The sequence below is a fragment of the Planococcus citri genome, chromosome 5 (assembly GCF_950023065.1).
Source record: "Planococcus citri chromosome 5, ihPlaCitr1.1, whole genome shotgun sequence".
NCBI classification, from domain to species: domain Eukaryota; kingdom Metazoa; phylum Arthropoda; class Insecta; order Hemiptera; family Pseudococcidae; genus Planococcus; species Planococcus citri.
This window is the reverse complement of record NC_088681.1, coordinates 60,024,125-60,051,461: the sequence shown is the minus strand read 5'-3', so window position 1 is coordinate 60,051,461 and position 27,337 is coordinate 60,024,125. Positions and strand designations below refer to the sequence as shown.

At 34.7% G+C, this 27,337-nt stretch overlaps 3 protein-coding genes across 7 annotated transcripts; 2 read left to right on the top strand and 1 right to left on the bottom strand.

Moving 5' to 3' along the window:
- The first annotated feature begins 1,011 nt into the window (after window positions 1-1,011).
- Window positions 1,012-27,337, top strand: LOC135847224 (uncharacterized). 5 transcript variants are annotated; one of them, XM_065366671.1, is made up of 2 exons: window positions 1,012-1,219; window positions 1,510-3,630. In XM_065366671.1, exon 2 carries the CDS (start codon window positions 1,547-1,549, stop codon window positions 3,395-3,397), a length of 1,851 nt encoding a protein of 616 aa, XP_065222743.1. In that variant the 5' UTR covers window positions 1,012-1,219; window positions 1,510-1,546; the 3' UTR covers window positions 3,398-3,630. The 5 variants fall into 5 exon arrangements, 4 of the variants coding, with proteins under 4 accessions (XP_065222743.1, XP_065222746.1, XP_065222745.1 ...); XM_065366674.1 differs by lacking the exon at window positions 1,510-3,630 and adding an exon at window positions 25,330-27,337 and having other exon boundaries at window positions 1,013-1,219; XR_010559119.1 differs by lacking the exons at window positions 1,012-1,219; window positions 1,510-3,630 and adding exons at window positions 13,837-14,007; window positions 14,272-15,829.
- Window positions 8,384-10,942, top strand: LOC135848945 (uncharacterized). Its single transcript, XM_065369048.1, has 2 exons — window positions 8,384-8,529; window positions 8,764-10,942. The coding sequence occupies exon 2, from the start codon at window positions 8,801-8,803 to the stop codon at window positions 10,637-10,639; it is 1,839 nt and encodes a 612-aa protein (XP_065225120.1). The 5' UTR covers window positions 8,384-8,529; window positions 8,764-8,800; the 3' UTR covers window positions 10,640-10,942.
- On the bottom strand, window positions 17,839-20,976 carry LOC135848417 (uncharacterized). The gene is made up of 3 exons (XM_065368320.1): window positions 19,101-20,976; window positions 18,030-18,221; window positions 17,839-17,936 (listed from the first exon to the last, which is right to left on the bottom strand). The coding sequence occupies exons 1-3, from the start codon at window positions 20,974-20,976 to the stop codon at window positions 17,839-17,841; spliced, it is 2,166 nt and encodes a 721-aa protein (XP_065224392.1).

Here is a 27,337-nt window from a genome sequence, read left to right as displayed (position 1 = left end):
AAAAATCAAAATTCAAGAAATGAACGAATTTTTATTATTTTGTTGTGAGTGTAATTTTTATCAACTTTTTCATGAAATACGCCAGAAAGTGGTCAAAATAAGACAACTGATTAAATTTAACCTTTTTTTGATGTTTGGAATTGAAAATTGAATTTTTTCGAATTTTGATTTTTTGTGATGAGTTCATTTTATTGAGTGATAGGGGTTTTTCAACTTTTTCAACGGATAGGTACGTCAAAATAGGGGTCAAATGGGTCAAGTTTGCCAATCGAAACTTTTTTTCATGTTTTAAATCAAAAAATCACATTTTTTCACAAAGTTTAAATTTTTTAATATCAACTTTGCGACAAGTTACCATCCCAATTTTTTAATATGTTGTTCATCATAAACAGTTGTTCACAATATATTTTTTTCAGAATTTTTGAGAGTCGGAACGATATGAAAACTACGTTTTGAAACTTTTTGAGATAATTTTTTGTACGAAGAAAAGTGGCAACACTGATTTTTATGATCTAACTATGGGAAAAAGTTTCATTTTGGTAGGTATCGCGGTTATCGAGCAATCTACTGCTGAAATGGATGATATTTTAGGTTCACTGAAAACTTTGACACCCCCTGGCTGCCGTTGAAAATTGGCTAGAGGGCTGCGATTTGCGCCATTGGTCGTCCCTTCGGAAGGTCTTTCCACAGAAAAAATTTCAAAAAAATCGCCGAACCCACCTTACCACTTCTTGGTCCAATCGACGTGGAATGACCCTGTTGTTTTTTTTTTTTTGAAACCCCAATTTCTGCCCATTAAGCACCGTACACATTAAATGTTTGGAAAAATTCTTCGTAGGTTATCAGAGTTGAATAAAAAATCAATTCGGGATATTATTAAAATTGATGAAATTTTCCAACATGTCAACGACACCAGCGATCCTAAAGAAAGCTGGGTGTACTACCTGCAACCAGTTCGTTGAGCACAACTTGGCTTTACATTACTTCATTATTGAGATAAATGGTGTTTGTGATTATCACTCGCATAGTTGAATTTACGATCGTTCTCCTTACTTTAAATATTTCTCAGTGAATTAAAGTTTTATTCTAGTGAGTAATGATTAATAATTTAAAAATTTCTTGTCGCGGGTAATTTGATACTATTGAAGAATGGATTTGTCATTGATTTTCGATAGGCTGTAAAGACGTTAAACTGGTTGAAAAGTTGTACGAAACATTGGTAAGTTTCAGGAAAATCATTAAAACCGGTTTTTTGAACCTGCTTATAAAATACCTACGCGATTTAGCTGGTAATAGATTAATTTGTGAGGTACTGGACTTTTCAATCTTATCACTTTGATAATTGAGTGATGGGTATTTTCGTATCAGAATTTCTGCTCTGAAAAATAATTCTGATGAACTAAACATTCACCATAGTTCATAAAACTCAAATTTTCGCCTTTTGTATTTATTACTTACTTAATTGTCAGCTGTTTATCCTAAAAACTAATTCGATCGCTACCATTCTAGGTTTGGGTTGAAATAGTGTCTTGATCGAGAGGTGCAAATGGCTGAAATCACTTCTGACGTCTATGATCTTTACAATCCTTCTCCAGTATCGTTAAAACAGCTATCAGTGATGGTCGTTAGCCTCGAAATATGGCGCTGCGAAATAAATAAATACCGTTCGAGCAATACATTGAAAGAGTTTCGTCCATCTGGTAAACTTATCTCATTGAAAACTGTACTAATTCCCGATTTACCATCGAGAATTTATCCTATGATTGATAAATATGTCAAAATATTTGGAGATTCGATGAAAGGCTGGCTATGGAGACATCATCAAGCAGTATGTAAATTTCAATACGACCACGAAACCTGTGTATTGGAATACTTCGAAGATTTTGTATGCGATTATAATGGGGCCATTCATTACGAGAGGACTGCCGAACGTATGATGCATTGTGATCGATTTGATGTGCATCAAAAGTTCTTAATTGCTTGTACGTATTGTTTCAAAGACGATATCATACGAATTTGGCCATTTGGATTGAAAAAGACAGACTCGCTGTATAAAAGATATTCTGAAAATCCGCAATTCGTGTATTGGATTAAATTTCTCGAAAATGATATCAAGATAACCGAACCTCCTATCGAAGAATGTATGTTTGATGAATTCATGTTTCACAACAGATCATCTTTGGAATATTTCTGGAATCTTATCCCATCGGAAAATCGTCTGCGGAAAGCTATCGATCTTTTTATCGCTGATTTACCTTCGTTTGTTCGATTCATTTTGCCAAAATTAGATGATCAACAGCTCAATGAATTTCTTCATAAAAATGGCTGCGAATTGTTATACGCTTTGTTGAAAAATTCTCGTTATGATGAAGAAGTCATTTTATCGACGTGGATTTACGTTAAAAACATGATGACCGAGATTGCTTTTACAAATCTGATCATGAAAATGGTGAAAAGTGAGGTAAGGGGAAGCTGTGTGAGTTCCGAATTAGATCAAGATAACTATGATTATGATTGGCCAGACGAATATTGTATCGATAATAGACGCGATCTTGACAGTTTTGTTCAGTTATGTTTTGAAATATGGGATACTGCTGGTGAAAATTTGAAACTTTCGGCTGTCAGAGACATTACATCGAATAATAGATTATTTGAAGAAATATATATCTTCTCCATTGAGTATCCACCAATCTCGAGAGAATGTAAGTTCTTATTGGGTGTCCTTTCTCACGCCACCTACGAGCAGAGGTACGCTTTCTGGCATAATTGTTGGCAATATTTGATGACTAAAACATGGGTCGAAGATTTAGATAAAATAATGCGGCTATGTTTACGAAACGACGATGAGATAACTCAATTCAAGAAAAACATCATGGCCAATGACGGAAAGGTGATTTTTTATTGTAGTGGTTTACTAATCTTGACGTATTTTGACGAATTGAATCAATTCGCGAGATTTTTATTACCGGAAATGCATGCAGCCAGGAAGTTTAAACAGAAAATGCTACTGTTAGCTTTGCTCAATGATCGATTTGGTGATTCTTGCATTAGGATCGTCAAGAAACCAAAAGAGTTCGATGAATTTATTAAAGATGCTTATGACAATGACGATCTGCGTACAGTCTTTAAAGATATGCTAATGTCGTCACCTTCAGTCCAAAGGAGATTATCAATCGATGCTTTATCTGTGCCTATAGAACAGCTTATTGAGTTTATTGACACTTTTGTCTCTGATGAGCGAATTCTTCTTGAGGTTAAAAATCGTATGATTGAGTTTTTAAAGACAGATGCAGCTGGATTTAAAGGTGTGGTACCGAAATCTTCGTTCACTTCTCTTTTATCATGGTGTTTGGAAGGTAATGAGGAAGTTTCAAAATTTGAGCTGAGCTATTTATGATGTATACTTGGTTTTGATGGAATAATTTGAAAATCACACCTATGTTGAACGATTTCTTCGTAAAATTCGTGTTCGGGGATGATCTTGTGGAGCCAAATTTTCACATTCTGATTATGTCTTTATTGTTTTGTTGTTTTTTTTAATGTATAATTTCATTTTATTCTTGAATCCATATTTTATATCTACGAGCATTATATTTTAATCATGTAAATTTGTAATTAATTACAATCAACTGTGCAAGCGTATTATTGAATTTAGTTCTCGCTTTTTCAAAAATTACAAGAATCATCGCTTTTTTGAAAAATTGCTGCGAAGATTGTCGTTTTTCTTGTAGAAAATTCGTTTTTCACAAAAATTCCAAATGGTCTTATTTTTTCCAAAAGTTATATAAAAAGCTTCATTTTTTTTTTCAAATTATTGTCCGAAAATCATTGACGTTATACCTCTGAGGTACATATATCGTAAATGTCGGAAGTACAATATTTTGCCTAAAATTGAGAAAAATTCCTTCCTTTTGCTGAAATTTTTTGGCAAAAATCGTCAGAAATTCTCATTTTTTTTTTTTGTGAGAATAAATTCCAAAAGTTTCACATTTCTCTCAAAAATTTGATTTCTTGCAAAACTGCAAAAATACTTACTTACCTTGTTGCCAATAGTTGCCGAAAATCTCACTTTTTTGACCAAAATTTGCAAAACGGTCCAACTTTTGAAATTAAAAACCAGATCATCATTTGCTCACTTTTTGATTGCTTTTTCAAGCTATTAGAGCGGGCAAATAATGGCTTTAAAAAGGAAAAAATTGACACACAAATTTTTTCTTTGGGAATGTGTTCAGATGAACCCCCTGAACTACCTAAAAAAAACCGCGCCATCTACCCCTGGAGCTAACTTTTTTAGGGGGCTAAAACCGGTTCCGATTCACGTTTTTTGCGATTTACTCCGAAAATATTAGGTTTACGATAAAAAGTACCATGACAAAAAATGTCCCCCTTCAAATTCTCAACAATTTGATACTACGCTCGATACCCATATCTCAAAAGGGGTGTCTGAAAAAAGGGGTGGAAAGAGAAGGTGTTTCAAAAAAGGTCAGTTCAATAAATTGATCAAAGTTACCAGTTTATATCATTCGTTTTCGTTCAAAATTTTTTTTACAAAGTCTCATTACTCAACTATTAATTACACCACCATTGATTGGTCTTCAATCCTTCCCGGGGGTTGGTGGGGGGTGCTTGATTTTTCAAGTAACACACAATTGAATCATATATTTGAAAAACGAATCTGGACATGCGATATATCGAATAGTATGTTTTCGAGGCCGCTGAATACGAATACCAACTTATTTTTTGGGTCCAGTTCCTCAAAGCCCCTCTGTGCCCCAAAAAAGGAGTTGAAATTTTGAAAAATCGTGAAAAGTCGAGTGATATATCGAATGGTATGTTTTCGAGGTCGCTGAGTACGAATATGAACTTATTTTTTGGGTCCCACCCCCCCCCCCCCCCCCAATGTCTTTCTGTGCCCCAACAAGGGGGCTAAAATTTCAAAATCATCAAAAAGTCGAGTGATATATCGAATGGTATGTTTTCGAGGTCGCTGAGTACAAATATGAACTTGCTTTTTGGGTCCCACCCCCTAATGTCTCTATGTTCCCCAAAAAAGCGCCAAATTTCGAAAAAAACTTGAAGATAAATTAAAGCCGTTTTGAAGCCTCCAGCAAATTTTCAATGGCTTGAAGTCCCCTCTGATTTGGTTCGGTCTTTAAAAATATCAAAAATTTACATTTTTCAAAAAACATCTTGCGCAGTAGGCAAGATTAACCGACTTTGCTCTGTTATACAGGAAAATAAACAAATTTACCGAAATTTACGGATTTACCGAAATTTACAGATTTACCAAAATTTAGCTATTTACCAAAATTTACCGAAATTTACCAAAATTTACCGATTTACCAAAATTTACCAATTTACCAAAATTTACCAATTTACCGAAATTTAGCTATTTACCGAAATTTACCAATTTACCAATTTACCAAAATTTACCAATTTACCAAAATTAACCAATTTACCAAAATTAACCAATTTACCAAAATTAACCAATTTACCAAAATTTACCAATTTACCCAAATTTTACCGATTTACCAAACTTTATCAATTTACCAAAATTTAACAATTTACCAAAATTTACCAATTTACCAAAATTTACCAATTTACCAAAATTTACCAATTTACCAAAATTTACCAATTAACCAAAATTCACGAATTTACCAAAAATTACCCCAGCAATTTACTAACATTTATCTCAGTAATTTACCAGACATTACCCACTAATTTACCAATTTTACCGACTTTTTCCATTTTACCAAAAATTACCTTAACAATTTACCAACATTCGCCTCAGTAATTTACCAGACATTTTCTCACTAATTTACCAATTTTTTACCGAATTTTAATTACCCCAGTAATTTACTGCCAAACGTTTTTACCAATTTACCAAAAATTACCTAAGCAATTTACCAAAATTTTCGACCAACTTTAATTACGAGTAATTCACCAAAAATAACTAATCATTTTATTTACCTACTAAAAATTACTATTAATTCACCAAAAAAAAAAATTATCAAAATTTACTGGCTATTTACCAAAAACTTAATGTTTTTTGTTAAAACAAAAATTACACTAGAAATTTTTGAAAAATGTTGATTTTTTATGGCAAAAAAATTTTGGACGGATAAAATTAACAAAAAAATTAACAAAAAAATCAACAAAAAATTTTCTCCTCTTGACTCGCGCGGGATTCGAACACCCGACCTCCGGCGCACCAATCTGCAACCTACACACCCTAACCACCACGTCTGTTTGTTGGGGGTGAGCCGTTTGCGAGATATAAGGGTTTACACAAATTTCTGCTTATCCATAACGTTGAAACACACTTAAACGTTCATATCTCGTAAACGGCTGAACCGATTTAGACCAAATTAAAAATTTCTCTAGTTCAGTATCAAAGCAATATTTTGCCATCATCAGTTTCGACTTAAAGTTCGGAGCTTTTGAGTTCAGCGTGACACAAATTTATACATAAATTGATATATATACCTATATATATATATATATATAAACTTCTCTCGTTTTGCGTCATACGTCTTATCGTGATCAGCACACTTCAATTCGTCAAGAAAATCCACCCCCATCCAAATCCTCAACCATCATGACAAATACAATACCTTACTTTTCCGTTTCACGGCAAAGTCGGTAAAAACTTTGGAAGGACTTCAAAAGATGAAAGGTGCATTGTATGAGATTAAAGCACTTTGAAAACTTTTACAAAGCAGATCTATAAGTTGGTTTATAAATTGTTTCGAGATGATTGAAATTCGTAAATAGGTATGTTAGAAATTTTGTTTTCAATAGCCAAGAATTGAGTATGGTGTGCTATATAAATATGGTGTCAACGATGCAAGCGATCCTAGAAAAATTTAGCCGCACTACAAGTAACCTGTTCGAGCTGGCAGAGTGACCTGGTTTACATTATTTCACATTGAAGTTTTGAGATACTATCCAATGTGCGTAAATTATCACTTGAATTATGGTCATGATTCATGAATGATGAAAGTTCTATTCGTGTATATTTTATGTCAGCTCGACAATGAAATTGTTTTAAATTATTGATGTGGTAGGCTGTGAAGACATTATTATACTGTAGAAATGTCGTGCAAAAGGTTAGTAATAAGTTATTCACGAGAATCATTAAACTGCGTTTTGAAAACTGCTTACAAGTTTTTAGAGTTTACTTAATTTGTGAGGTATTGTAATTGGGAATGGGAACAGGTCAACAAATGACTCAGATATTCATCATAGATAGATAGTTCATGAAACTCAAATTGTCGTTTTCTGCCTATTCGCATTCGACCTTATTGTCGTCATGTTTGTCCAAATATTTTCATTTTTATCAGAAATTGAATTTGTTGGCAGAAATTGCAAATTTTCTCACTTTGTTGCCAAAAGTTGTCATCAAAAATCTCACTTTTTTTCGCCAAAATTTGGAAAACAGTCTTAACTTTTGAAGTTCATAACCAGATTATTTATCAATTTGAAGTACTTACTCTGTTTATTTTTCTCCACGTTGGATATGTTTTACTCTCATGATTTTAAAATTTTTGGCTGACTTTTTGATTACTTTTTCGACCTATTTTGGTTACTAAAATTGCTTATACCTGGTTTTTTATTTTTACTTATAATTTTTTTTGGGAGGGGGGGGGGGTGTGAATCGGTTGACTTTGATTTTCAAAAATGTACCTCACAATCAGCTCCTGAAATTTTGACTACCATAATGATGTATTTTTGCATGCTTTTTCAATAAGGCGTTGTTTGGTTCAGAATTTTTTTTTGCCTTTGGGATTATAACGTTAATGTGTTTCTCTTGTGATTTCCGATAATATTTGACTCCTCCCTCCTACTCACCACCGCTTTATTGAATGCAGTTGATACTGGAAAGATCTAAGGACTAGAAAAATGTCATCTGCAGCGCGAAATTTTTTCTGAAATACTGTACATTACCTACTTTGGGAGGGGGAGGGGAGGAGACACCTTGAAAGTAGGTTGGTGGGAACCAAATCGTTGGCTGATGCTCGAATAAGTTTTCATATTTTTTGGTTAGATTTTTGAAGATATCAAAAATATAGGTACATTTTCTCAGAACCTTTGAAATGACTTCAAATGTTGAAAGGTGCTTTGTATGAGGTTAAAACACTTTGAAAGCTCCTGCGAAGAAGGTCCAAGTTGATTAGTAAATTGTTTGCAGATGATTGAAATTCGTTAATATTTGTAAATTGTGCTTTCAAGAGCCAAGAATTGAGTACAGTATGTTATGAATATGCTGGCAACGATGCAAGCGATCCTAGAAAAATTTAGGCGTACTACAAGCAACCAGTTTCAGATGTCAGAGTGACCTGGTTTGCATTGTTTCGTATTGAGGTTTTGAGATACTATCGAATGTGTGTAAATTATCACTTGAATTATGGTTATGAAAGTTCTATTCGTGTATATTTTATATCAACTCGACAGTGAAATTGTTTTAAATATTGTTGATCTGGTTGGCTGTGAAGACGTTGAAACTAGTGTAGAAAAGTCGTGCAACAGGTTAGTAATATTCAAGTGAATCATTAAACTAGTTTTTGAAAACTGCTTATCAGTTTTCAGAGTTTACTTAATTTGGGATGTATTGTAATTTGGAACAGGTCAACAAATGACTCATCATAGGAAGTTCAAGAAACTCAAACTGTCGTCTTCTGTCTATTTGTATTCTACCTTATTGTCGTCATGTTACCTGCTCATTTCTCAGCATTAATTCAATCATTATTTATGCGATTCTAGGTATGGATGGAAAGTGTGTATTAATTGAGAATTGAAAATGGCTGAAATCACTTCTGACGTGTTCGATATTTTTCATCCGACTCCAGTCTCTCTCAGGGAGTTATCAGCGATCGTCATTAGCCTCGAAATATGGCGCTGCGAAATAAATAAGTACCGTTCGAGGAATACATTGAACGAGTTTCATCCATCTGGGGAACTTATCTCATCGAAAACCCTGATTCGCGATTTGCCTCCAATAATTTATCATATGATTGATAAATATGTCGAAATATTTGGAGATTCGATGAAAGACTGGCTATGGAGACATCATCGAGCAGTATTTAAGTTTCATTACAACAGTCAAAACTCCGTTTTGGAATACTTCGAAGATTTTGTATGCGATTACGACGGAACCATTGATTACGAGAAGACTGCCGAACGTATGATGCAGTGTGATCAATTTGAAGTGCATCAAAAGTTCTTAATTGCGTGCACGTATTGCTTCAAAAAAGACATCTTACGAATTTGGCCGCTCAGATTGAAAAAGACAGACTCGTTGTATAGAAGCTATTCCGAAAATCCACAATTCCAGTATTGGATTAATTTTCTCGAATATCATATCAGGTTTACCTATTCTACTATCCTCGAATGGATGTCATACAAATTCATGCCTCTCAGTAGATCATTCTTGGAATATTTCTGGAATATTGTTTCGTCGGAAAAACGTTTGCGAATAGCTATCAATCTTTGTATCAATGATTTACCATCGCTTGTTCGATTCATTTTACCAAAATTGGATGATCAACAGCTCAATGAATTTCTTCATGAAAATGGTTGTGAATTGTTATACGTTTTGTTAAAAAAATCTTGTTGCGATGAAGAAGTCATTCTATCGACATGGATTTGCGTTAAAAACATGATGAACGAGATTGCTTTCTCAAATCTGATTGTGAAAATGATGCAAGCTGAGCTCAGGAACGGCTATGTAACTTCCAAATTGCATCTAGATGGCTGTAGTTGGTTCGCGGATAGTTGTCGTGACGATCGTCGTGATATTGATGATTTTGTTCAGTTATGTATTGAAATATGGAACACTGCTGCGAAGAATTTGAAACGTTCAGCTGTCAGAGACATTGCATCGAATAATGAGTTATTTAAAGACAGACGATATTTGGATGTCTCGCCGACCCCGAGAGAATTGAAGTTCTCACTAGCTGTTCTTTCTCACGCCACCTACGAGCAAAGGAACGCTTTCTGGTATAATTGTTGGCAATATTTGATTACTGAAACATGGGGCGAAGGTTTACATAAAATAATGCGGCTATGTTTACGAGACGAAGATGAGATAACTCAATTTAAGAAAAACGTCATAGCCAATGACGAAAGTGTACTTTTCGCTTGTAGCGAGTCATTTAACCAAACGTATTTTGACGAAGTGAATGATTTCTTGAGATTTTTATTGCCGGAAGAGGAAGCAGCGAGAAATTTTAAACAGAAAATACTACGGTTAGCTGTTCGCAATGGTCGATTTAGTGATTCTTGCGTAACGATCGCAAAAAAACAAAAAGAGTTCGATGAATTCATCAGAGATGCTTATGGCAACGTCGATCCATCTACAGACTTCAAGAATAAGCTTTTGTCGTCAACTTTAATCCAAAAACCTTCATCAGTCGGTGCGTTATTTGTACCTATAGAACAAGTGATCGAGTTTATGGGCACTTTTGTTTCGACTAAACGAATTCTTCTTGAGGTGAAAAATCGCGTAATTAATTTTTTAAAGAAACAAGCAGCTGTTTGTATACATAAGTTGCCGTTTGCGAAATATTCGCTCAATTCTCTTTTATGGTGGTGTTTTGAAAGTAATGAGGAAGTTCCAAAATCTGAGCTGAGCTATTAATAATGTAGTTAGAATAATCACATCTCATCGAATGATTTTTTCATGATATTCGATGGTCTGGGATGATCTTGTCGAGCAAGATTTTTACATTCTGATTGTGTTTTTATTATTTTTTGTGTTTATTTATTTTTTTCATTTTACTGTTTAATTTTAGTCTTGTGCAAAAAATCCATATTTTTATGTTGTGTTATGTTAAAAACATGTAAATCAATAATTAATTATAATCAACTACGCAAATGTATCAGTGAATTTAATTCTCCTAGCTTTTTCAAAAATTACAAGAATTTTTGCTTTTTTTGTAAAGTTTTTGAAGATTGATATAGTTAATTCGTGAATGACTGAGGATGGGAAATATTATTGTAATGATTGAGTAGGTGAGAAGGCTAAATATCACTACGTAAGTAGTGAATATTATCCCTATACCTGGCTAGTGTTTGAGAGTCGGAGAGCTTAAGAAGTCTTGTCAATCAACTATATGCATAAACATCAGACCTGAATAACAATATAACCATTCGATACAACGTGCCAATATGATTTATTATTATAATGTCTGACATAGAAAGAATATAAAATAAACTAAATTATTTTATATTGTTAACAGGGACACATGTTCAAATTATGCGACTCGCGCTAATAAATTAATAAGGGATGACATATTGTTACAAATATACCCTATACTTTGCCTAACCATGAATAAAGTGATTTCTTCTCGATATCCATGATTAGGGGAGACTTGTATAATTAACTAAGTGATTTACTCACCATGTACGCATACTGTCCAAGTTTTCTGCCTCTTTCACGGGTGTCCCTAATAATAGACAACGTCGGCAGAAATGTATTACACGAAGTACCCTTTCAGACGAGAAGCATGAGCGATGCCCGGGAAGATCGGCTCCATGCCCAATGATAACGCGAGGAAATAGTTAACTTATTTCTGACGAGGATTAACTTCAAATTAACCACTATATGTAGTGGGCAACATCGGGATAAAAAGGGGAGAGGCACCCTTACGGGACGCCTCATCAACCTATCACTTCTAATGGGTTTCATAAATACAAAGTACACAGGCTGGATCCATGTCCTAGGCTCGAGTATGCATAATATTATTGGTTAATTGTGCTAACTTATGAATAATTAGTGGAGACACCACCATGTAAGTAAAACTTACCAAACACTGCTCACTGTCACACCACCTCTTTCCCTTAGCCTACCCCAATAATAGTGGCTGTCGGTGGCTGCTTTACGAAGAGACACATGTATCACACGCTCTATCTTATTGATGTCCGGAATCATCTTAGATAGCCGCAAAAAGGAGATAAATAGGTAAACGCGAACGGTACAGAGAGGTAATTACGTTAATTACTCGACCGGCGAATGATTAAACAAATAGGTATAATTACCACGCTAGAAGTGGAATAAACACGAGTTAAAGGTCTCATCGAGAGACTTATACATTTAATTCGACACTATGTAGCACAATGCCACTTGATACCTTACTCATGACCGAGCACCGGCGAGCTCGAGATACCAGCGCTAAACAGTGATTTGCTATTGAGCGGCATCGCGCTCGGCGCATCTCTACAAAACATAGTTCCCACCACTAACGTTTCTGTATGATAGGTATTCACATAATACCTACTTACTAGTTATTCGTTGAATACCTACTTACTAGTTATTCGTTGAATAACTACTTACATAGTTGGGCCATATCTCACCATATCATAATTGTTGTTTTTTTTTTTTGCAGAAAATTGACAAAAACGCCTATTTTTTTACCTAAATTTTGAAAAGGTCTAAATTTTTCCAAAAGTTACAAAAAGTTCCACTTTTTTTCAAAATATTGTCCAAAATTTCCAACACTATATTTTTTGCCAGAGATATAGAAAAAGCTCTTCATTTCTCTGAAAATTGTCAGAAATGCTCACTTTTTCAAGAACAAAAAAATTGTAATTTTTAGCAAAATGCGCGGTTAAAGATTGTTTTTTTTTGTAACAAAAAATTCCAAAATTCCCACATTTTTCCAAAAAACTGTCCCGAGTATTTTGATTTTTATAAAAAATTGAATTTTTTGACCAAAATTGCGAAAATTCTCTATTTGTTAACAAAAAAGTTGCCAAAAATCTCACCTTTTTTTTTTTTTACCAAATTCTGCAAAACAGTTCAACTTTTGAAATCAATAACCTGATTGTTTATCAATTTGTAGTGTTCTGTTTTTTTTTTCGGTCACTTTTTTCTCCACATCGAAATGTTTTACTCACGTTTTTCCAATTTTTTGCTTACTTTTTGCTTACTTTTTCGACCTACCTGTTTTGGTTACTAAAATTGCCTACTTGTATTTTTAATGTTTTTTTGGGGGGGAGGGGGATGTAAAATAGTTTCTGCCAATTCAGCGCCGTATAAATTGAGTATTTGAAAAATGCTTTGTAGGCTCGCAGTTGAACTAATAAATCTGAAATTTGACTCGATTCCTATTTTCGACACACCAAATCGCTGGAAGATGCATTCAAGCCATTTTGGAGCCTCCAGCAACTTTTTGGTGGCTTGAAGTCACCTCCAATCGACTCAGCATACCAAAATTTGATGGAAACGTAAATTTTAGATCAGAAACCCAACTTTATCATGCAACTTTTTGTGGAAATTTCCACTCTCAAAGATCTGCTGGAGGCTCCATAACTATGCTCAAAACTGTTCGAAACTGTTTATGTACAATCGATCAAATGGGTCGAAAATTGTACGCAAATCAAATTTCAGCATCGTAGAATTCGGTAAAATTTCGATTTTCTCCCCCATATTTGGCATCTTTCATTTAAAATTTTTTTGAAAAATCGAAAAATGCGCTTCAGTCCCTGACATTTCATGTATTTTTGTATTCCCTTTCAAATTAGCGTTGTCTGGTTCAGAAATTTCTCTGTGTATTGGGTTACCTCCTGCCGGTGTTCTAAAGCATGATTTTCTTGATATATTCAGCTAAAAAATTTTGAAGGTGAATTTTCAAATAGGACTAGTCGAATGTGAAAGGAATTGAATTATAGGTTTTCACACGATTGGCGATGGCGAGTAAAATCGTATTTTCAAGATGTCAACGACACCAGCGATCCTAAAGAAATCAGGGTGTACTGTCAGCAACCAGTTGTTGGAGCACAACTTGGTTTATTTACATTGCTTTATTATTGAGGTACTCGCGTAATAAAATTTTATGGTCGTTCTCATTACTTCTTACTCAATGAAAGTTGTTTTTCCTGCGAGTAATGATTAATTTCAAAATTGCTTGTCGTGGGTAGCTCGATGCTACTGAAGAATGAATTTGTCTTTGAATTTCGATAGGCTGTGAAAACGTTAAACTGGTTGAAAAGTTGTACAAAACATTGGTAAGTTTCATAAAAACCATTAAAACCTGTTTTTGAGACCTGCTTATGAAATACGTGAATTAGCTGGTGATAGACGAAAACGTGAGGTGCTGGAATTTGCATTAGGTCAACAAATTCGTGTCTGATGAACCAAACATTCACCATGGTTCATGCAACTGGAATAATCGTCTTTTATAATTCATTTTTGTGGGAACTTCTTCTCGACACAAATGTCACCTGTCAGTTGTTCATCCCTAAAAACTAATTTGATCACTACCATTCTAGGTTTGGATTGAAATAGTGTCTTGATCAAGACCTGAAAATGGCTGAAATCACTTCCGACGTTTTCGATATTTTTCAACCGACTCCAGTCCCCCTCAGGGAGTTATCAACGATCGTTATCAGCCTCGAAATATGGCGCAGCGAAATAAATAAATACCGTTCGAGCAATACATTGAAAGAGTTTCGTCCATCTGGTAAACTTATCTCATCGAAAACTACACTCATTCTCGATTTATCATCGATAATTTATCCTATGATTGATAAATATGTCAAAATATTTGGAGATTCGATGAAGGGCTGGCTATGGAGACATCATCAAGCAGCATTTAAATTTCAATACGACCACGAAACCTGTGTATTGGAATACTTCGAAGATTTTGTATGCGATTACAACGGAGCCATTCATTACGAGAGGACTGCCCAACGTATGATGCATTGTGATGGATTTGATGTGCATCAAAAGTTCCTCATTGCTTGTACGTATTGTTTTGAAGACGATATCATACGAATTTGGCCTGCACTTGGATTGAAAAAGACGGATTCGCTGTGTGAAAGGTATTCTGAAAATCCGCAATTCGCGTATTGGATTAATTTTCTCGAAAATCATATCAAAATAAGAGATCCTCCTATCGAAGAATGGAATTTGGGCCAATTTATGCCTCATAGTAGATCATCCTTGGAATATTTCTGGAACCTTGTTTCGTCGGAAAATCGTTTGCGGAAATCTATCGATCTTTGTATCCCTGATGTTTCTTTCATAGTAAAAAATACAAAAATAAAACTCGAAATAATATTCGAACAACGAGCGAAAACAGTTTAATTAACGAAACATCATAATGCACAAAAGTACACACGAAACATAGACCATTTGGTCAGATAAAAAAATACAAGTTACTCAAAGTACGAGAATAATGATGCGAGAACATTTGCTAAACTACAGATAACGATTCGGCACGAACATCGCCGAGTAAAAACGAATCAATCTGATAATTAATACGCCAACATATTCCCCCCGAAGGAGGTCAAACCTTCTTCTAATTAAAGAAGAAAATTAACAATTAAAAATAAATAAACACAACAACGAATACAAAAACAGTATCAAAATATCAACAGGGGAAAATGCAAGTTTACAAAGATTACGCATCATACAAATACATTCGAAATACATAATTAAAGAATTAGAAATTCAACATGTTCATTTACATAAAATGACACGAAATATTAAAGTGATTAAAATTACATCAATCAATATTACGAATTTAATAAATTTTAACCATTAATTGGTAACAAGGCGAGATTTTGAACACTCGTTTTACGAACTGTGCCATTAGCCAATCGAATATCGGCATTCCGCACGACACCCTTCTTATCTGGGTAGGTACCTACAACTATGCCCATAGGCCAGCTGAAGGATTTTTCTCCTTGAGTACGAAGTAGTACTACATCATCAATCTTGAGAATTTTCTCATTCTTTTTCCATTTGGAACGAACTTGTAATTGGTTCAAATAATCTCTTTTCCAGATTGTCCAGAATGATTCCACAATTCTGGTCCACAAACGATATCGTAATTTGATATTTAAATTTTCTTCATCTAATGTAGGAATATCATGGAATGAAGATCCGATTAAAAAATGCCCCGGAGTTAGGGGTTCAACAAATTGATTGCATTTTTTATATGCAATTGGTCTCGAATTGAGAATACATTCGACCTTGGATAGAATTGTGTTCAATTCAAACACATTCAATGTTTGATTGCCAATAGCTTTGGCTAGTAACGATTTTCCGGCCTTCACTGCCGATTCCCACAATCCACCTTGATGTGGGCTGCGGGGAGCGATAGTTTTCCATTCTATCAAGTTCTCATCAACGAATTGATTGTATCTACTACTTTGTAGAAAATTACGAAGTCCAATAAAATTTGTTCCGTTATCTGAATAGATAACACGAGGTAACCCTCTTCTACTCACAAATCTTTCAAGGCAATTTAAAAATGCCTCGGAAATCAAATCTTCAACGAGATCAATATGTACTGCTCTAGTACTAAAGCATACGAAAAAGACAATGTATGCCTTGTAAATTTTGTAAGACCTATGGTTAGTACATTTCATAGAAACTGCACCTGATAGGTCAACACCTATACACGAAAATGGTCTTTGAATTTTTGTTCTTTCAGGAGGTAAATCTCCCATAATTTGCTCCATTAAACGAGCGTTGTGACGTGTGCATATTACACAATTTCTAAATACATTTTTAATAATCAAAATCAGGTTTCCTACTACCCAAAATTGACCTCGTACATAATTCAGTACAAACGATCGAGATGCGTGATAATATCTTTCATGTACCATACGTACATACGAACGAATAAAGGTAGAAGTAGCATGCACCGCAATGGGATGCTTCTTATCATACGAGAAGTTTGAAGCAGATAACCTACCACCAACTCGCATTACATTATGTGTATCTAAAAATACATCGAGAGAGAACAATTTACTAGTTCTCTGTATGCCTGTTTTGGCATGTAATCTCCAATATTCTTCATCGAAATGTTCACGTTGAACGAATGCAATAATGCAATAGAACGCTTCTCTTCGTTCTGAAACGGATAACCTTGGATAGCTTTGTATGCAAGCTTTAACAGGCGAAGTAGCCACAGCTTTTTTCTTTCCTATTTTATTTCTTACTCGTTTTTTCAAGCAGAGAATAAATCGGCGAATATAGCCAACGATAGAAACGATTTTATACCATGATGATATATTTTCAACCAAGGTCAAAATTATCGACGAATCTTTTGTAATACTCAGACTTGACTTTTCATGTTTCAATTCTGGTAATTTTCGAATAGGTATATTTTCACCTTTCAACGAAATATTCTCTTTAAATGAATTTTCATCTGAGAGAAATTTTGGCCCAGCTAGCCATAACGAATTTTGAATAAATGATCTGGCAGAAACTCCGCGAGTTCCTAGATCTGCTGGGTTATTGGTTCCCAAAATATAGGACCAATTTTCATTTTTGGACAGTGCCAAAATTTTTATTACTCTGTTCGAAACGAATAATTTCAATTTGAGTGGATCCATTTTTAACCAAGCCAAAGTAACTTGAGAATCCGAAAAGCAATAAAATTCATTTATCTTCAGGATTTCACGTAACCTGTTTATCAAATTAGCCAGCAATTCAGCTGCCATTAATTCGAGCCTATGTATAGGCTGTATTGTTTTTATAGGTGCAACTCTTGTTTTCGAGCATGCAAATGAGACAAAAATATTGCCATTTTCTTCTATTGTACGAATGTAAATTACAGCACAATATGCACTCGTTGATGCGTCGCAAAATCCGATCAGTTGTCAAATTTTGACACATTTAGTTAGTGCATAGCACCTAGGTATATTATACCCTACTAAGAGAGGCAATTCCTCACGATATTCCAAATAATCTTTTGATAAATCAGCAGAAATGGGCTCATCCCATTCTCTACCTTCTTTCCATAATGTTTGTAGTAGAATTTTCCCAGTAATTAAAACAGGAGTTAAAATTCCCAAAATATCGAAAATTTTCGAAATGTCACTTCACATGACTCTTTTTGTTATTATTTCTGGTAATTGATCCAGTTTAATATTTATTGATAATTTATCACTCTCAGGTGACCAAATCAGGCCTAATAAGCCTACAAATGAACAATCATCACCACCAATCACTCTCTGCTTGAGAGGTTCGATTAGTGATGGGTCTAATGATTTGAGAAATTCGTTAGAATTACTCTGATATTTGGTTAAATTAAACCCAAATTTTTTCAATGACGAATGTACAATTTTTTGTAATTCAATGGCTGAATTTTCGTCCATAGCTCCGGACATCCAATTATCAACATAAAACTCATCTTGAATAGATTGAGCTGCTTTAGGTGATGATTTTTTAATCAATTCACCAACTTTATTCAAACATTTTGTTGCTAAAAACATAGCAGGTCCGATACCATTTACTAAGGTGGTTAATTCAGCCAATTTTAGAACCTCATTGGGTTCAAAACGATAAAAAATAGTTTGTAAGTGCCAATCTTGTTTGGCTATCCAAATAGATCGATACATTCGAAAAATATCAGCACAGATTGCAATAATATACAATCTGAAACTGAGAATGATCGCGAAAAGATCGCGTTGAATTGGTGGACCATTCAAAAAATGGTCATTTAAGGAGGTTCCAAGCTCATCCAAAAATGACGCGTTGAAAACCAACCGAAAACTTACTCCACTTGTTGTGGTTTTTGAAACCAAATGGTGTGGAATGAAGTATGCATTTTCTTTGGGATTTCCTTCAAGGGTGCACAAATGACCCAATTTTATGTATTCGTTGAGAATATCAACGTATCCTTTTTTGGCAATTTCAGAACGACGTTTTTCTGATTTCAAATAAATGTTTCGAACTCTGTGAAACGAACCTTTCAATTTTTCCACTGATGATTTCAGTGGCAACGAAATAACAAATTTACCAGACTCTGGATCAATAGAGTAGGTTTCTTCAAAATGCTTATCAATGAGAGCATACTCAGTGATTAATTCATCATTTTTTGAATTGTATTCTGTAAATTTGTCCGAATTGACAAAATGATCAAATTGAACTGAAAGTTCAGTATTGGATAAACCACAAAAAGGTTTTCGTTCAGCCAAAAATGAGGCCTTTTTTATAGCTCCGGAGACGATAACTCCGAATTTTGAGTCTCTCAAGCAAAGACTTTCAACGAAACGACGCTTTTCTTCAAAAATGAATTCAACATATTCATTTCCTAGCAAAATATCAACATTAGAGTGAGGTAATAAGTCCTTACTCTCACCGAACGATAACAATTTAAAATTCTCAACAATCTTCGAGATATCATGTTGAGAAACCGAACAAGGAATTTTATTGATGACATCAGCATCAATTACGATCGAAAATGAATTGTATCTAGATTTCAACACAAATCTAGACGAATGAGTCAATTCTTTTGAATTATCGTTAATACCAACCAGATTCGTTGTAACTTGGCTTTTGACAACCTTTAAGTTTGCTTTTTCGCAAAATTCCCTTGAAATCAAGGAAGCTTCGGAGCCTTGGTCAAATAATACTCTTCCCAAGGTCACTCCATGCTTACCCTGAACTTTCACTATCGCAGTGGATAGAATAACTGAACGAGAGGATGCAAAGGCACAAGCTGAAGTGTTTGTAGTCGAAGCACTACCACTTCCAGTGGAATTACCACTTTCTGAACTCTGATTGGTGCTGTGACCATGATTATTACTCGAAGTTTGAGTAATTGTAGGACCACTTGAACCATTATTCGGTTCTCTATGTAATAAAATATTATGGCGTCCCTTACACTTGGCACAGTCGTATCTTTTACAATCCCCTACCTTATGATTAGGATTGAAACATTTTAAGCACAAACTATGTGACTTCACAAATTCGAATTTATCATTTACCGATTTACAACAAAAAATAGCACACTGATTTAAATAATGTAAATCCCCACAACATAAACACTTAGGTGGTAATCTACCTACTGATTTTGACGAACTAGAATCAGCTGCGAACGATTTTTTGGCTGGAACACTGCCACTCGATTTGACCAACTTCGATTGGACTTTTGTTTTTGACGATTCGTTGACTGGAACAGACGACGATGACGACGACGACGACGACGATGCTGAGGCGGTTGCTGTCTCATAAGCGAAGCAGCGATTTTGTAGAAATTCGAATAATTTAGTATGCTCAGGATACTTGGACTTTTCTTGGATGGAATTTTCCCAATCGAGGCGAATTTTCTCTGGGAGCTTTCGAGAAACCATGAACGTAATCACTGGAGAAAGGGCATCAGTGTTTATGCCACAAACCTTGAGCCCACGAATGGTTCGATTTAATTCGTCCAACGAGTCCCTCAATGTTGGAACTTTGATTGCTGGAGAATCGAACAACGCTGTGAGGTGCTCCGCAATAATTCTGCGACGATTATCGTAGGAAAATTCGATTGCATCTAAGGCTGACTTGTACAATTCGCCTTTGGTGCCAAAATCCTTTAAAAAATGTTCTGCTTTGCCAACTAAGGCCCGTTTTAATAAGAACATTCGTTGGTAATCGTCTAAATTCTCATTACGATGAACGATATTTATGAACTCTTCGTGCCAATCAGGATAATTTTTATAAACTCCGTCGAACTTTGGAACAGGAATATCTTGAATTTTCAACATAGGGTTGAGTACAGGAGCATCGAAATATAGCGAAGTGTGGCCACCACCGAAGGACCTCTTGCTATGGGTAGCTCTGCCACTTTGTCGATCGTTTTTCTCTTGTTCGAGACGAAATTTTGATTCAATAGTTCGGAACTTTCCGATCAAATTATTCATTTCGAACCTTGAAGTTCGATATTCCGAGCAGATTTCATCATCATTGGCTGAGATCTGTTCCACTGTCCACTCTGGGTCAATGAAATCACACAATTCAGTATTGATTTTGGCAAGCATATCCAAGTCTGCTCGCCATTGCTCGATATTTGTCGAAATTTCGTTGAGCAAGGCTTCGGATGCCTGCTCATTAGCATCAGAGATCTGAATACTAACCATTTCATGATTCGCGATGAGATTTCGAATAAGGAGACGTCTATCTCTCTTCAAATCTTCTTTTGCTTTTTCGAGAGCAGCTTCTCTAGCTGCTGCGGCATCTTCCGGAGACATTGTGGGATAATGAATAATTTTCATTCACAAAAAACGACTCGAAAATATTGCTATTTATTAGCCAACAAACGATATTACGAATTACGTAAACGACACTTTGTTTGCTCAATTTTTCACCAACGAAAAACTGCGACGAAATAGTTACTCGAAATTCTACTTACGAAACTGCAACGAAATTCTATTCAATTTTCACTCGAAAATTGCCACGAATAATTCAACTTTTCACTTACGATAAAACGAAAAATTGCGACAAAGTAGTTAAATTCAATTTTTCCAACACGAAAAATTGCGACGAAAATTTATTCAATTTTTCACGATAGAAAAATTGCGACGAATACACGGATGCATGGTTAGATGCATCCGGCTCGGAGGACCATTGTTTCTTTCATAGTAAAAAATACAAAAATAAAACTCGAAATAATATTTGAACAACGAGCGAAAACAGTTTAATTAACGAAACATCATAATGCACAAAAGTACACACGAAACATAGACCATTTGGTCAGATAAAAAAATACAAGTTACTCAAAGTACGAGAATAATGATGCGAGAACATTTGCTAAACTACAGATAACGATTCGGCACGAACATCGCCGAGTAAAAACGAATCAATCTGATAATTAATACCCCAACACCTGATTTACCATCGCTGGTTCGATTCATTTTACCAAAATTGGACGATCAACAGCTCAATGAATTTCTTCGTGAAAATGGTTGTGAATTATTACACGCGTTGTTAAAAAAATCTTGTTACGATGAAGAAGTCATTCTATCGACTTGGAGTTGCGTTAGAAACGTGATGAACGAGATTGCTTTCTCAAATCTGATTGTGAAAATGTTGCAAGCTGAGTTCGGAGGAGGCTATGTACGTTCCAAATTTTATCAAGATGACTGTACTTGGGTCCTGGACGAACATGATGGCAAAGATGATTATCGCAAAATTGATATTTTTGTTCAATTATGTATTGAAGTATGGAACACTGCTGCGGAAAATTTGAAACGTTCGGCGGTTAGAGACATGGCATCGAATAATGAATTATTTCGTCACATATTTGACTGTTTTGAAGCCTCACCGACCCCGAGAGAATTGAAGTTCACATCGGCTGTTCTTTCTCACGCCACCTACGAGCAGAAGCACGATTTCTGGTATAACTGCTGGCAAGATTTGATTACTGAAACGTGGGGTGAAGGTTTGCATAAAATGATGCTGCTGTGTTTACGCGACGAAGATGAGATAACTCAATTTAAGAAAAACGTCATGGCCAATGACAAAAATGTACTTTTTTATTGTTCAATATTAGAATTGTGTGGGCATTTCGATGCATTAGATCAATTCGTGAGATTTTTATTGCCGGAAGAGGAAGCGGCGCAAAATTTTAAAGAGAAAAATTTTTCCGTTGAGTTCGTCCAGAGACAAAAATTCGATGATTTTTTTAAAGATGCTTAAGACAATGTCAATCAGTCTACAGACTTTAAGAATGAGCTTATGTCGTCACCTTTGGTCCAAACGTTTATCAGTCAATGCTTTATTTGTACCTATGGTGTTTGAAAGGTACTACTGAGGATGATTTAAAATTTGAGCTGAGCGACGTTATGCTGGAAATATTCTAAAAATTGCATCTAGTTGAACGATTTTTTCGTCAAATTCATGTTCTGGGATGATCTTGTCGAGCCAGATTTTTACATTTTTGTTTATCTCTTACTTTGTTTTTGTGGTTGTTGTTGTTTTTTTTTCATTTTATAGCTTAATTTTAGTCTTTTTGTGTAAAAACGTCCATTTTACGTTATGTTTAAAACGTGTAAAATCGATAATTAATTATAATTACAATCAACTATATGCAAACGTAGTATTGAATTTAACTCTCGCTTTTTCAAAAATTACAAGAATTTTCACTTTTTTGAAGAAATTATCACTTTTTTAACTACCTACGTAAAAATTGTGATTTTTAGCACAATGGTTAATAATTGGTTTTTTTTTTGCAAAACAGTCTAACTTTTGAAATTAAAAACAAGATCACATCAATTTTAAGCGGTCGTGTCTTTTTTGCAGAAAATTGACAAAAACTCTCACTTTTTACCAAAACTTCAAAAGGTCTAATTTTTTCAAAAGTAAAATTGTGATTTTTAGCGAAACGGCTGAAAGTTCCAAGTTTCTTGTTTACAAAAAATCAAAAAATTGTACAAATCTTTTCATAGTCACTTTTTTCCCTACATTGAAATGTTATGTACGTGTACTCACGATTTTCCAATTTTTTTCTTACTTTTTCGACCTTTTTTTTTTTTTTTTTTTTTTTTAGGAAATGGGTTTTTGAATTCAGCATTGCATAAATTGAATATTTGAAAAAATTCTTTGTATCCTCGCAATTATTCAACAGAAAATCTTAAATTCGGCTCGATTCCTATTTTCGACTCACCGAATCGCTTGAATTTGGATTCGAGCCATTTTGGTGCCTCCAGCAACTTTTCGGTAGCTTGAAGTCAACCTCGAATCGACTCAGCATACCGAAATTTAAGTGAAACATAAATTTTAGATTAGCAATTCAACTTCATCATGCAACATTTTGTGGAAATTTTCACTTTCAAAGATCTACTGGAGGCTCCAGAACTATACATATATACTCAGAACTCACTGTTCGAAACTGTTTATGTATAATCGATCCAAGGGTTGAAAATCGAATTTCAGCATTCTATGTAGATTAATTCGGTAAAATTTCGATTTTCCCCCTCATTTTTGGCCCTTCAATGTTAAAAAATTGAAAAATGCGCTTCAGTGCCTGAAATTTTGTGTGGATATTTTTGTATTCCCTTTCAAATTGTCTTTGTCTGGTTCAGACATTTCTGTTGGAATACTTCCCGCTGGCGTTCTTGAATACCCGCTTTTGATTTTCTTGACATATTCAGCTAAAAAAGATCAATTGCTGTGAAAATGAATTCTCAAATTGGATTTGTCGATTGTGAAAGAAATTGTTTTATAGGTTTTCACACGGTTGGCGAGTTTGGCTCAGGAGAGTCATGATTTTTGGGATTTTTGAACGTGTCATGCGACCCATTAAAATAAGTTAAAATCCCGCGAGAAATTCAAAATTTTCAATGATAATATTTTCCCAACATTTCGAGCCCAAAATTGAGTCATGATTTTTGGGATTCCTGAAGAAGTGCCATACGACTTATCTTAATGGGCTATTCAGAAGAAAACCAATAATTTCCAAAAGTTTTGAAAAACTTTCATTTTTTTCAAAAAATTTTACAAAAGTCTAGCTTTTTCGCCAGACATAACAAGACCTTTCTTTTGTTAAAATTGTCAAGGTCTTGCTTTCTGCCACGAATGTTCAGAAATTCTCTCTTTTGCAAGTACATATGAAAGAAATGTTAATGTTTGGAAAACGGCTAAAATTAGTTTTATTTTTTTGGCAAAAATAAGTTTTCAAAAAGCTCAAGTATTTCCAAAAATTGTCCATGCAAAAGTTGAAGAAATTCTCACCTTTTTGCCAAAATTGATCAAAAACCTCACCTTTTTTTTAACTGAAAAGTTGCAAAACGGACCCAACTTTTTCAGAATTAAAAACCATTCATATTAATTTGAAATTTATGTTTTTCTTTATCAGTCATTTTTCTCCACATTGAAATGTGTTAGGTACTCACAATTTTCAATATTTTGGTTACTAAAGTTGCTTATCATTTTTTTTTTTTTTTTTGAAGAACCTGCCCATTTAGCATTGTACGCATTAGATGTTTGAAAAAATTCTTCATAGGCTATCAGAGTTGAATAAAAAGTCAATTCGGGATGTTATTAAGATTCATGAAATTTTCCAAGATGTCAACGACACCAGCGATCCTAAAGAAATGTGGGTGTACTACCAGCAACCAGTTGTTGGAGCACAATTCATTATTGAGGTACTCGCATAATAGAATTTTATGGTCGTTTTCATTACTTCTTGGTGAATGAAAGTTTTATCGCTGCGAGTGGTGATTAATTAATTTAAAATTGCTTGTCGTGGGTAACTTGATACTACTGAAGAATTAATTTGTCTTTGAATTTTGATAGGCTGTGAAGACATTGAGCTGGTTAAAAAGTTGAACTAAACATTGGTAAGTTTCATAAAAATCATTAAAACCAGTTTTCGAGACCTGCTTATTAAATACGCGAATTAGCTGGTAGTAGACGAATACTTGAGGTACTGGAATTTGCAATATGTCAACAAATTCGTGTCTGATGAACCAAACATTCACCATGGTTCATGTAACTGGATTAATCGTCTTTTATATTTATTTCTATGGGAACTTCTTCTCGACACAATATGTCATCTGTCAGGTGTTCATTCTTAAAAACTAATTCGATCTCTACCCTTCTAGGTTTGGATTGAAATAGTGTCTTGATCAAGACCTGCAAATGGCTGAAATCACTTCTGATGTGTTCGATGTTTTTCATCCGACTCCAGCTCCTCTGAGAGAGTTATCAGCGATCGTCATCAGCCTCGAAATATGGCGCTGCGAAATAAATAAATACCGTTCGAGCAACACATTGAAAGAGTTTCGTCCATCTGGTGAACTTATCTCATTGCAAACTATACTGATACTCGTTCCTGATTTGCCCTCTGTGATTTATCCTATGATTGATAAATATGTCAGAATATTTGGACATTCGATGAACGGCTGGCTACGGAGCCATTACAGAATAGTATTTCATTTCCATTACGACAATCAGAACTCAGTTTTGGAATACTTCGAAGATTTCGTGTGCGATTACGATGGAACCATTCATTACGAGAGAACTGCCAAACGGATAATGCAGTGTGATCAATTCGATGTGCATCAAAAGTTCCTAATTGCTTGTACGTATTGTTTCGAAGACGATATCGTACGAATTTGGCCACTTGGATTGAAAAAGACAGACTCGCTGTATAAAAAATATTCTGCAAATTCGCGATTTACGTATTGGATTGATTTTATCGGAAATGTTCCCTTGGAAGACGACTTGGTCGAAGAAGTGATGTTTCGTGACTTCATGCCTCTCAATGGGCCATCTTTGGAATATTTTTGGAATCGTGTCCCACCAGAAAGTCGTTTACAAAAAGCTATCAATGTTCTTGTCCGTGATTTACCATCGTTTGTTCGATACATTTTACCAAAATTAGACCATCAGCAGCTAGATGAATTTCTCAAGCACAATGGTTTTACATTGATGTATGCTCTGTTGACAAATTCTATTTATGAGGAAGAGTTTGTCTTACGTACGTGGGCATATGTTAAAAATACTACGAGCGAGATTGTTTTTACAGATCTGGTTATGAAAATATTAGAATGTGAGTTTAATAGTTTCTGCATGGGTCCCAAATCCGAATCAGACCATGTTGACCGTGATGTGGACTACTTTATTGATTTATGTTGTGAAGTATGGAACATTGCTCCGGAAAACTTGAAACGATCGTTTGTTAAAGAATTTGCATCAAATGAGAAATTATTCGATAAAATGGTTCTGGCAACCATAGTTCCGTTGCAAGTGAGAGAATTTAAATTCGTATTGACTATTCTTTTATACGCCACATATAAGGAGAGGAACGCTTTTTGGCACTATGGCTGGAAACGTTTGGTTTTTAAAACCAGAAACGAAGATTTGCATAAAATCATGAAGCTATGTCTTCAAAACGAGGATGAGGTTACTGAATTTAAAAAGAACGTCATGGCGAATAGCTACGTGATCCGTAGGTTTTGTAGATTATTCCTGACACAAACGTATTTTAACGAACTGAATGATATTGTAAGCTTTTTACTGCCCGAAATTGAAGCAGTGAGAAATTTCAAACAGCAATTATTACAGTCTACTTTTCTCGATGATCAACATTGTGATTTTATCAAGTCGTTGATGCAGAAATCCGAAGAATTCGACGAATTTATCAGCGAAGCTTATAACGATGTGGATGTAGCCAAGAATTTTAAAAATCAACTCGTGTCGTTACCTTCAATCCAAAAACGAATATTGGCCTGCGCTTCATTTGTTCCTATTGAACAGCTTATCAAATTTACTGATTTATTTGTTTCGAATGAAGAATTCTTGCTGTCAATAAAAACACGTATAGTTGAACTTTCAAAAGAAAGGGACGATTTTCTTGAATCTTTGTCTAGTATGGGGATTCGTATTTCGTTCATGTGAAATTATTACATCTTCACTTTTATTACGCGTATAGTGTTTGGGAAGCTACGAGGAAGTTATGTTATTCAAACTAAAGTACATACCTACCTACTTGTAATAAAAGTTCATTTATTTGTATTACCATTACCTGTGTATTTTTTATATGTTGTTTAATAGATGATATTATTTTTTGGTATTTTTTGAAAATTACATTAGATTTTTTGCTGCGTT

What these genes read in the sequence shown, in the direction of transcription:
- LOC135847224 (XM_065366671.1), top strand. Translation starts at nt 1,547, where the DNA reads ATGGCTGAAATCACTTCTGACGTCTATGATCTTTACAATCCTTCTCCA.
- LOC135848945 (XM_065369048.1), top strand. Translation starts at nt 8,801, where the DNA reads ATGGCTGAAATCACTTCTGACGTGTTCGATATTTTTCATCCGACTCCA.
- LOC135848417 (XM_065368320.1), bottom strand. Translation starts at nt 20,976, where the DNA reads ATGTCTCCGGAAGATGCCGCAGCAGCTAGAGAAGCTGCTCTCGAAAAA. An exon ending in TTTTAAATTGTTATCGTTCG is followed by an intron (nt 18,222 to 19,100) that starts GTGAGAGTAAGG and finishes CTATGTTTTTAG; the next exon opens with CAACAAAATGTTTGAATAAA. An exon ending in TAATTTAACCAAATATCAGA is followed by an intron (nt 17,937 to 18,029) that starts GTAATTCTAACG and finishes GTTCATTTGTAG; the next exon opens with GCTTATTAGGCCTGATTTGG.